Source organism: Chiloscyllium punctatum, chromosome 16 (genome assembly GCF_047496795.1).
Source record: "Chiloscyllium punctatum isolate Juve2018m chromosome 16, sChiPun1.3, whole genome shotgun sequence".
NCBI classification, from domain to species: Eukaryota; Metazoa; Chordata; class Chondrichthyes; order Orectolobiformes; family Hemiscylliidae; genus Chiloscyllium; species Chiloscyllium punctatum.
The window spans coordinates 13,712,985-13,725,088 of NC_092754.1; the positions used below are offsets into that span (position 1 = coordinate 13,712,985).

General features: G+C 40.7%; 1 protein-coding gene across 4 annotated transcripts in view; it reads right to left on the reverse strand.

Annotated features, from left to right (window-relative positions):
• Positions 1–12,104, reverse strand: part of LOC140486975 (uncharacterized) — a 436,936-nt gene that overhangs the window by 38,400 nt on the left and 386,432 nt on the right. For all 4 annotated transcript variants that reach the window (XM_072586267.1, XM_072586266.1, XM_072586268.1 and 1 more), the window contains 3 exons: positions 6,458–6,583; positions 4,858–4,989; positions 1,544–1,672 (listed from right to left, as the gene is read on the reverse strand). In XM_072586267.1, the coding sequence (XP_072442368.1) occupies positions 1,544–1,672; positions 4,858–4,989; positions 6,458–6,583 (387 nt within the window). The remainder of the gene's footprint in view (positions 1–1,543; positions 1,673–4,857; positions 4,990–6,457; positions 6,584–12,104) is intronic.

The following is a 12,104-nucleotide window of genomic DNA, read 5'->3' on the forward strand; positions in this document are numbered from 1 at the left end:
GTAGGACAATATATATTCACATTTTCTCTCTTCATTATAGACATTAACTTTTCACCTCAGTTTCCAAGTAATGATGAATTATACACGAATGTGATGTTTGAGTATTCCTTGGTGGATCTCACATACCTTTTGCCTGTCAATTAACCAGATTAACTTGGAGCCAGCCCTCATATACTTTTTAAAGTTCAAGTAATCACATCTTTCTACCGACATTGAAAGGGAGAAAGTCTTTCCTTTGGTGGGAGGGGGGATCAAAGACAAATGAAACATAACAGGTAGGTATAACAGCAAAATGGACTCTTATATGAACAGTAGAAAAATTGCAGCATGCTGCTGTGTGGGGTGACCTGGGTGTCTTTATGCACAAATCACAAAACATTGGTTTGCATGTGCAGCAGGTGATTAAGAAAGCAAATGGAGTATTGTCCTTCATTGCTAAAGGATAGAGTTTAAAAATAGGGAGGTTATGCTGCACTGGGTGCTGGTGAGGCCACAAAATGTGTACAGTTTTGGTCCCCTGACTTGAGAAAGGATTTACTAGCACTAGGGGGAGTGCAAAGGAGGTTCACTACATTGATTCCACAATTGAGAGACGTTGACGTATGAACACAGATTGAGTAGAATGGGATTATACTCACTGAAATTCAGAAGAATGAGGGGGGATCTTATAGAAACAAATAAAATTATGAAGGAAATGGATAAGATAGAAGCAGGGAGGTTGTGTCCACTGGCAAGTGAAACTAGAACTAGGAGGGAAAGCCTCAAAATAAGTGAGAAGCAGATTTAAGACTGAGTTGAGGAGGAACTTTTTCTCCCAAACAGTTGTGAATCTGTGCAATTCCCTGCCCAGTGAAGTAATTAAGGCTGCCTCATTGAATGTTTTTAAGTCAAAAATAAAGGAATTAGGTGTTATGGTGAGTGGCCACGTAAGTGGAGCTAAGTCCATGAAAAGCTCAGCCATGATCTTATTGAATGGTGGAGCAGGCTTGATAGGCCAGATGGCCTACTCCTGCTCCTGGTTCTCATGTTCATACAATCTTAAACTTAGAGCGATGTCAAAATGGCGCAAAATCAGTAAAAATATTTTCACTACAGGATAATGGAAGTTTTCAAGGCTGACACAGATTTATTTTTATTACACAAGGACAGAAAAGGATGTGGATTTGAGGTACATATCAGCCATGATCTGTCTGAATAGCATAGCAACTCCAGAGACTGACTGGCCTGTTGCTTTTTCGAACACAGGTATTCCCTGCCATCAGCATACAGATGTATATTACATGATATTTTGGTTGGTTTTGTGAATAGACCAGCCTTTCTACTACAATGGTAACAAATTATATATAAAGTATAATGTAAATTACAATACAACATGGCAAAATGTCCTAAGGCACTTCAAAGAATTATAATCGGGCAAAAACTGACTGCGAACTAAATGGCCAGAAAAGGTGGGTTTTAAGAAAGTTATTAGTGATAGCGGGAGGAGAAAAGAGATTTGAGACAGCATATTTGGACTTGGTGGTTAAATACACGTGGTTCTTACCTCTCCTGCAGTTATGGCCAGTCCATCCTAGAGAACAGGTGCAATGCCCTGTCACTGGATGGCATTGACCCTGGTTCTCACATGCACATCGCATCTGACAGCCCAGGCCATATTGGCCTGCAGGACATGCTGAAAGAGAAAAATACACTCACGTGTGGTACTTGTTCAGGGCTCCTGAAGAAGGACACAAGGAAAATGTTACATTCATCCTAACGATGCATATCATTATATCAAATTCAATTGTCATTCTGCACCTGAATTGACGTGTTTACCTTTCTAGGCCTTGGTTGACACTCACATTCTTACTTCCTTGAATTAAGAAATCTGGTAATGTTTTGGAGAGGAAGAGAAAAATGTCGAAGGAGAAGCCAAGTATCAGCGGATAACAAAACAGTGTGGAACGGCACCTGTTTCTTATTTAGTCAAGCAGTAACAGTTGATGGAGGAGACACAGTCAGATCTCTTGGAACTGGGGATGGAACTACTTTGTCAGTCAATGGAAAATAAGTATGTGTGTGTGTGTCTGTGTGTGTGTCTCTCTCTCTCGCAGTGGAATGAACTTGGTAAGTGCCACAGTGTAAAGATCACTTTAATATTTTAACTGTGGACTAAAAGTGGGACAAGTTACTAGTTTAAGGAAACCATGGGAAAATTGTTGTTTGCAGTTTTCTGGAACACATTGTGAGTTGTACCCACACTGTTGTCTTAGTCGAGCACTGGGGGAGAATCCTAGACACACCCAGCACTATGTATGCGCGTGCATGTGTTCAGGCCAGTTCTGCGCAGAAACAGTTATTTGATTGGTTTTAAGCTGACCGATTATGTGGTTTCAGGAGACATCAGCATAATAACAATTTCCTGATTGGTTCCTGGCATAGCCTTGCATGTAGGCAATACAGTAGGAAGTACCTAGCCTACAAAGAGAAAACATCCACCTCTCTCTCTCTCTCTCTCTCCCCTCTCGCCCCTCCACTTCTGAATATTGTGTGTGTGTGTGAAAAGTAAAAAGTAATCCAGGCAACCAGTTACTCTCTCTCTCTCACATTTCTCTTCGAATCTCCTGTTGAAGGTAAAAGATACTGAAAGGGTGAAATTTCAACAGGTGAATAAAAGACTGAGAATTAGTGTCACCACAACTTGGTGTCATTGGTAAAGAATCAGAAGGACTAAAGAGAAAACTAAGAAAATTACTTATTAATGTTTGAGATTCAGACTGGTGCCAGAAGTGTGCTGCTTCAATTCTTTGTCTCTTCTTCAACTATAATATTTGTGCTTTGCCTCTTTGTGTATTTAGTTATATGTGTGTGGGAATTTTAAAAGGGGGTAGAGTTTAAGCTATGGAGTTCTAAGCTAGCAATTCATGTTCTTTTCTTGCTATTGGTTACAAAGTTTGATTATAATATGTAGGTTACTTTTCTGTTACTGAAAAACCTAGTGTATATATTTGTTTAACCTGAATTAGATGGTTAGATAAAATTGGTGGTTAAATCACATTTTCACATTTATGACAATTCTAGGAATCGTGCATGATTTTCAGTGCACCATCCCTGTGAAATGTGACAACAGAAATGTGGTTGTCAAGTATTTATAGGTACATTCCCCATATTCTAAAGCAATTATCACAGAACATCATAAAGTATGAAAACATAAGAAAAAAATCTGACGAATGCCAGAGAACAAAATATACACACAAAATATTGGCAATACACAGCAAGAAATTCAAAATCTGCATTGGAAAGATAGTTTACCAGAACCAAGTCAAACAGTCATAGAGTCACAGAGATGTACAGCATGGAAACAGACCCTTCAGTCTAGTCGCCCATGCCGACCAGATATCCCAACCCTATCTAGTCCCATTTGCCAGTATTTGGCCTATATCCCTCTTAATCCCTTCCTATTCATATACCCATCCAGATGTCTTTTAAATGCTATAATTGTATCCACCTCCACCACTTCCTTGGTAGCTCATTCCTTACACACACCACCCTCTGCATGAAAAAAGTTGCCCCTTAGGTCGCTTTTAGATCTTTCCACTCTAACCCTAAACCTATGCCCTTTAATTCTGGCTTACCCCAGGGAAAAGACCTTGTCTATTTGCTCTTCTGGCTCTAAGTTCCTTTTCTTCTCGTGACTCCCAAAAATCTTGTTGAGGTACAGACACCCACACCCCAGTTCCTGGAGGTCATGTTGAGAGATACAATTCCATGGTTACCTCACCTAAGTGTCCAATTTTCAATGTGAGCTAAGGTGCTCACTCCATTGGGTAGTCAACTGGGCAGTGCAGCGAAGAAACTCCAAGAAATTTACAGCAATTAATTCCTAGAGATCCTAAGATTTTAGAGTTGATTTGTTGGATTTACCCAATAAAGGGGGAACAGTACTAAGATCCAAATCAGAACAAATATGGGCCATAGATTCAGATGAACAAAATTTAAAACTCCCTCAAAATTCCGCTAAGACTGGAAGTCAATTATAGAGTCGTACAGATGTACAACATGGAAACAGACCCTTCAGACCAACTAATCCATGCCAACCAGATATTCTTACATTAATCTAGTCCCATTTTCTAGCATTTGGCCCATATTCCTCTAAACCCTTTCTATTCATATACCCATCCAGTTGCTGTTTAAATGTTGTAACTAGAGCAGCCTCCACTACCTCCTCTAGTGGCTCATTCCATTCAAGTATCACCCTTTGTGTGAGAAAGTTGTCCCTTAGGTTCCTTTTAAATCTTTCCCCTCCCACCTTAAACCTATGCCCTCTAGTTTTGGACTCCTCTAACCTGGGGAAAAGCCCTTCACTCTTCACCCTATCCATGACCCTCATGATTTTATAAACTTCTACAAGGTTACCCCTCATCCTCCAATGCTCCAGGGAAAATAGCCCCAGTCTATTGAGCCCTTTCCTATACCTCAAACCCTCCAACTTCCTTGTAAATTCTTTCTGAACCCTTTCAAGTTTCACAACATTGTTCCTACAGCATTGACAATTTCAAGCTGAAATTGATAGATATTGATAGTCAAAGGGTTAGGGTTAGGATAACAGAGCCAAAGTGATTGAGTTAAGATACAGAGCAGCCATATAGTAACTGTATGATGGAACAGGCTCAGGGAACTGATTAATCTCTCCCTATTCCTGGGGCAAGAAAGAGATATACACAAAACTAATAACTAACTTCCAATATATTGGGCTGTCGGGGCAAATGGGTCCTATTTGAATCAGGGGTTTTAGGGGAGCATGTAATTCAGAAGTTGTAATGAAGACAGGCATATCTAAACTTCCCTAAATTAAGCTACGTCAGGTAGGATACTTACAGGTCTGACATAGTTTCCCTGTGAATCCTGGTGGGCAGGTACACTGCCCAGTCTTCTTATTGCAGGTTCCATTGTTCTCACAGATGGGGCAAATCCCCTTGCAGGCCAGCCCCCAGTGACCCGCTTGGCACTCTGCGGAGAAAACAGAGGGATAGAAATTGGTAGAAAATAATGCGAAACAGCTGATCAAAGTTAATGTCACTTAGCTCTCAACACATGCAAAAAGAATGCCCATGCAATAAAAAATCTAATTTATATTTTTGAAATATGGATTTCTAAGCCCTACATTGCTGGTAACCTGGACAGAATGTGTACCACTCTTCAGGATTGTCTACTCTAACCAGCTAATGGATGGTGAGCATGGATTATGAGCTTGGGTCCTGTTGCACGGCTCACTCAGCCTACTTAAATGCCAAGGCAAAAACTACTATCAAAAGTACAAGACACTCATCAAAGCTTATAGCAGCCTCACTGGTGTTAACTTCTGAGGATAGCTAAATCAAAAAGATTAAGTAAGCAACATTTTTTAAAAATAAGAAATCTCCATTTAATCATAGAGATGTACATCATGGAAAAGGCCCTTTGGCCCAACTTGTCCATGCTGTCCAGTTTCCAGAATTAAACTAGTCTCATTTGCCTGCATTTGGTCCATATCCCTCCATTCCTGTCTCATCCATGTACCTGTCCAAATATTTCTTAAATGATGAAATTGAACTCGCCTCCACCCCCAACCCTGGCAGCCCATTCCAGACACTCCCCAACCTGCGTGTGACAAAAGTGCCCCTCCGGATCTTTTTGTATCTCTCCCCACTCACCTTAACCCTGTGCCCTCTGGTGTTAGACTCCACTAACATGGGGGAAAAGCTGTTGACTATCTACCTTACCCATGCCTCTCAGAATTTTATGGACCTGTATAAAGTCACCAGTCAGTCTCCTATGCACCAGAGGAAAATAGTCCCAATCTTTGCAGTGTCTCCTTATAACTCAAACTCAAAGGTTATTGCACTAAAACCACGTGAGGCCACTTGAAACTGCTTGAAGACAAGACTGGCGAAAACTAGCAGGGCCCTTTAAACTAGGAACTAAGTCTAAGTACTTGCAGAAGAGCCAAAATAGACAATGTACTTACTACATTAAAAGTGATGTGGAGGAGCAGATGTTGGACTGGGGTGGACAAAGTTAAAAATCACACAACACCAGGTTATAGTCCAACAAGATTCTTTGGAAGCACTAGCTTTCAAAGCGCTGCTTCTTCATCAGGTGTTGTGTGATTTTTAACTGCACTAAAAGTGGTGGCTCTGCAGTTACCTCCTATAGTGACGATACATGGTTAATGCCATTTGCTCAACATCAGTGTCTGCCCATTCTAAGTGTGGATTGTGGGAGTAGTGGGGATGGTATATGTGACATTCCCTGAAGCAATCAAAAAGGGAGACAGTTTTATATATTGGTAGTGCTATCTATGGTTATATGAGTGCAAAAAGCATCATTTCTATTATTTTGAACTGTTGCAAATGTTTTTAATTATAATTCTGCTCAGTCTATGCTAGCACAGATTAACACAGGAACAAAATATTGCTCTTGACGTTTGTCCTCTGACCTTTCTTACAGCCGGGGCCCGTTTTTCCAGGTGGGCAGCTGCATTTCCCAGTCACACTGTCACATGGGGCTCCTCCACAGTCACAGGTCTGCAGACAATTCACTCCAAACTTGTTACTGGCACATTCTGCAATCAGGAGAGGCAGGTAGAATCAATTCTCTCATATAATAACTCCTATGTCTACTCGAGATTTCTGTCACTGCATTTTTCAGCCTAGGCTGCTTCCAGGGAACAGTCTAGAACCTGATCATGGCTATTACATTGAAACACTGTTGTCTAATATGTCATCCACTAGCCATATGTGACTAAGTGGGATAATCGATGTGGCTAAAGTGACTAAACTTTTAATTTGCAAATAATACTAAGTAATAGGAACTGTTGTTGTACATAATATTATGTAATATGTTGCATGTAAATATTAATTTCTGGAACAACTGCTGCCAAAATAATCAGAGCAAAAGCAGTGTTTTGTTTATTAAGTTATGTGTGCTTTATTTCTTAATATCTGCTTATTGATTACTAGTTCACTAGTGCCCTTTGGGAAGGAAACTACCATCCTTACTTGGCCTGGCCTACATATGACTCCAGGCCCACAGCAATGTGGTTGACTTTTAACTGCACTCTGGACAAATGGGGTTGGGCAATAAACTCTGGCTGGGCCAGCAATGCCCTTGTCCCGTGAATGAATAAAAAAGCAAAAACATCCAAAGGACTATTTATCACAGATGTAAAGCTCTGACTTCATATTCCTCGCGATGGCAAGTATGCCCACCAATGTTGAGTGGATGAATTGGGCTAGGATCAGACGAGTTCACTGTTATAAGGGCATGGAACCTAGTTAATGAGATGCATTTGGGTTGATAGCATGAGCAATCGTGTAAGGCTTCATGGAAAGAAACACTCCATGCCACTTAATGAAAATTACACTTGGCTGATTTTGGTGGGATTCAGCTCCTTGTCCATAGACCAAAGACACAAGATTTATGTACAGAAGGGACCCGGGTCTAATTCCTGCGCAGGTTAACTGGCTGAACATTCCATCTGATTCCTGTTTGGGAATAAAGATCCCATACAGAGTTGCACTCAAATCAGTTTTCAAATGTGCATGGTCCCTGACAGCATAAAACTGCCCCTAATATGTCAACCTCAGAGAATGAGAGGTATGGTGGTTCTTGAGGGTAATGTGGAGGTACAAAATAGAAGAGGTTTCTACTCTGGTCTGACCACACTGTAGCTTGGGAGTGCTTGACCCTAACACAGGGCCCCTGGATGGAAAGGTTCCATTCCCCAACTTGACATATGAGCATCCTAGCACACAGAGAAAGGAAGGACAGGAAAAGAAATAGGTGCACTACTGGGCTTTCAAAGTCTGGTCCAAACCACAAAGAAACTTCAAAGGTAACTTGGCTGCATTGACGTAAATGAATTCACAGGTGTGTGCTTGTAGTTTAATGAGTGCTTCAGGAGATTTCATGTGCTTCAATCATTTCAAGGTTACCAGTCCAAACAAAACCTGCTGGGAAACTCATTGTAACCATAAGGAGACAAAGGAAAACACAAACATGAGCCAACTGAGGCAGTTGAAGACCTTACAGGGCATGGTCTTTGATCTTCATGGACTCCTGCTCGGAGCTTGGTTTTTTTTAAAAATCATTTAATATTTAAAAAGCTCTTAACTTTATATAGCATCTTCCATAACCTCAGAAAATTGCAAGGCACTTTATAACTAATTAATAATGTTTTCTGCTTTGTAATGTAAAGGTTAGTGAGGGTACTAGGACAGAAAGTTCAGCAGCAAACCTCTCTCAGTTTGCAAGTGGAGAAGGCTGACAAGGAAGAATGACCTTGTGAAAGCATCTTTTTCATTCAGACATACACCTTTGAAATAAGTCACCTCGCCTGCATGTTGCCCTATTATTATCATCATGTCAAAACTGCTATACAGTTGGTAAGGTCAAAGACCAATCTTGATCGTTTCCAGAAACCAAATGTGCTTTTTTTTCAGCAAATGATTTTGGAGGATGGAAAAAAACCCATAAATTTGCACCAAGTGTGAATGAATTTAACCTTTAGGATAATATTATTATGGTGTTAAAGACTCATTCAATGTGTGAGAGAAGTCTGTTAAATAGCAGTGTCCTCTCCCATGTCCAGCAATCGTTCAAAACCAGCTTCACTGGGCAGGACCTGTTGTTCGTATGCCTGACACCAGACACCACCTCCCACCACTGAAGCTGCTGCCTGGTTATGGCAGGAGCCTCTCAGGAAGACAGCAGAAATACTTTAGGGATATTCAGAAAGCATCCTTGAAAAGATCAAACATCTCTAACGACTCATAGAAGTACTTGGCTTGTGACTGACTAAAACGGTGTGAGCTTACTTGGGAAGGCACTGACCATCAAGGCATTGGAGAAAGCACACAAACTTCCAAATAGCTCAGCCACCTAGCCCTTTAAGTAGCACCTACTGCACATGTAGAAGAGTCTGCAGACTGCACATTGAACTTGTCAACTTTCTCAAACCCATTGAAATGGAGGAGAAGCAAATCATCCTCAACTGCAAAGGACTACCTGAAAATGTGTACACCTCCATTCCATAAACAATTCACTCCATTGGGTTAATACCTGGGTTGAGCCTTGCAGGTTGTCACATCTCTCACCAGTGTGGTTTTTGAAGTTAGAAGATTGCAGCTGGTCAATTCCCTCTACTTCACTCACCTAAATACTCAGCTGTTCAGATGGACTAACATCCTCCATATTATTGGATTGGTGAACCAGTCCAGCAGGAATCTAATCCAAATTGAATTATGATCTAGTGTTTATGTGAATCTGTTCCCCTGGACAATTGAGAAAGATCTTCTTAATTAAACGTATATCATGGATCTCTATATTTGTTAATATACATTGTGGATCAGGGAATCAGAATTACATTTTGAGATTATTATCATCTGATATATCGACCAGTGATTTATAGTGATTACGAGGATGAAATACTGGCTAAAGTTATCACTATAACAGGATCCCAGAGTACAGGACATTCAAGAGGTTTAAGCCCTAAGTCTGAATCAGTACTATTACCACAGTCAAATTAATTTTGAGTGATAGAAAATCTCTTGAAGAAGCGTTATATCCAAAATGTGGACTTCTCCATTTCCTGATGCTGCCTGGCTTGCTGTGTGCTTCCCAGCCTCCCGTTTGTCTATTTTGGATTCCAGCATTTGCCCAGGTTATTCTGCCTGTTGCAGAGATGTTACAAAGCCACACAGTCAATGATGCTATGAAGACACACATTCGTACCTCTTCCAGCATCACCAAACACCACAAGTCACAGAGTCAAAGAGATGTACAGCATGGAAACAGACCCTTCTGTCCAACCTGTCCATGCCAACTAGATATCCTGTGACTCTACTATGAATGGACAATGAACCTGCACTCCAAGGCCTCTTTGTTCAGCAACACTCCCCAGGACCTTACCATTAAGTGTATTAGTCCTGCCTTGATTTGCTTTTCCAAAATGCAGCCCCTCACATTTATCTAAGTTAAACTTCATTTGCCACTCCTCAACCCATTGGCCCACCTGATCAAGGTCCCGTTGTACTCTGAGGTAACCTTCTTCGTTATACAATAACTCCAATTTTGGGGTCATCTGCAAATGCACTAACTATACCTCCTATGTTCACATCCAAATCATTTATATAAATTACAAAAACTCATTGATGTAATGCAGAACAACTGATTCTAAACAGGCTCCATTTCTGACACCTTCTTCCACTTTAATCAGGGAAAGCTCATGATCCAAAGCTTGAAAAGAGCATGATCAGAAGATTAGGCTGTGCAGTTTGCTGGATTTATCTGATGATGTTACATCTCACAGCCTAACAAAATCTGGGGGCATTGATAAGCAAAAATGCCATGGTGGAGTTCAATTCTGCAGCTAGATATTCTGGGCCAGGAAATTAAAAGCTGTATATGCCAAGTCAGGTGTTTGGGTATTATGAAGAATTGTGCTGAATGGTTTCTATTTTCCCAGCCATTTTTTTGTAACAGCATCAACATTTCTGAAACTTTGATGAATAGCAGAGCTGCCAATAATTGAGCAAATCTGATGTATTCAATTTTCAGTCATGAACTTCAGGTGGTACAGTGACTCCGTGGTTAGCGTTGCTGCCTCACAGTGCCAGGGACCCAGGCTCAATGTCACCTTGGGCAACTCCAGTTTTGGAGTTGGAGTTTGCACATTCTCTAAATGTCTATGTGGATTTCCTCCCATGGTACACAGATGTGCAGATTAGGTGGGTTGAGCATGTTAGATTGCCCACAGTGCCCAGGGATGCGCAGGCCAGATAGATTAGCCATGGGAAATGCAGCAATAGGGTGGATCTGGCTGGCATGCTCTTTGGAGGGTCAAATGGACGGAGAGGCCTGCTTCCACACTATAGGAATTCTGTGAAAACTTTATAAGGAACTGGGTCACACAAAACATAAAGACAGATAAAGGTTAAAATGCTTAAAATGAGAACATATCACTTTCCTTGAATTTCCTTCATTTCACTTTCCTTCTTCTCACTCCACATTGCCCAGATAGATTTAGATTAATTACACCATTTGTCATGCAAACAATGCTGTTGCAACACCCATAGCAGCAGTGAAAGCCTTATATTAAAACTATACACCTTAAAGCCTTGAACAAGAAGTGCCGCTACTACAATCCTTATATGCTTTCATGAACTATCTGGTCATTATCACATTGTTTTTAGTGGCAGCTTGCTGTGTGCAAATTGGCTGCCATGTTTCCCATGTAAGAACAGTAACTACACTTCTAAAAATACTGAGTTGGCTGATAAGTGCTTTAGGACATTCTGAGGTTGTGAAGCATGATATATGCTTGCCTTTGCTTCCCTCACCAACAACCTCACCAATACAATGTTTTAATTACTTACACATTCTTGAGAACCACATAAACATATGTACAGAACAGGGCAGGAGAAACAATTAAGATCTCATCGATGAATTGCCCATCTAATGCGATAGGCTTGTGAATAGATGCAGATAACTGTCAAAATGTGGGCAAAAATGGTGAAAAGGAGAGGATCTGTTGAATCAATCAATATGTCAAGTCCACACTTGATATCTGTTTATTCCTGTTCAATCACATTTTGAAGCTCTTAGCCCAAAATGCCACTCTGTACAAAAAATTAACTATGAATTATTTCCACAATCACAGCTTTCATGGTATTGCCCATAGTTGTAAACATAGTACATAGAACATTACAGCATGGTACAGTCCTTCAGCACTTGATGTTGCGCCAATCTGTGGAACCAATCTGAAGCCCACCTATCCTACACTATTCCATTTTCATTCATATGTTTATCCAATGACCATTTAAATGCTCTTAAAGTTGGTGAGTCTACTACAGTTACAGGCAGTGAGTTTCACACCCCTATTACTCTCTGAGTAAAGAAACTACCTCTGACATCTGTCCTATATCTATCACCCCTCAATTTAAGCTATGTCCCCTTGTGCTAGCCATCACTATCTGAGGAAAAAGGCTCTTAATGTCCACCCTATCTAACCCTCTAATTATCTTATATGTCTTAATTAAGTCACCTCTCAACCTTCTTCTCTCTGACAAAAACAGCCTCAAGTC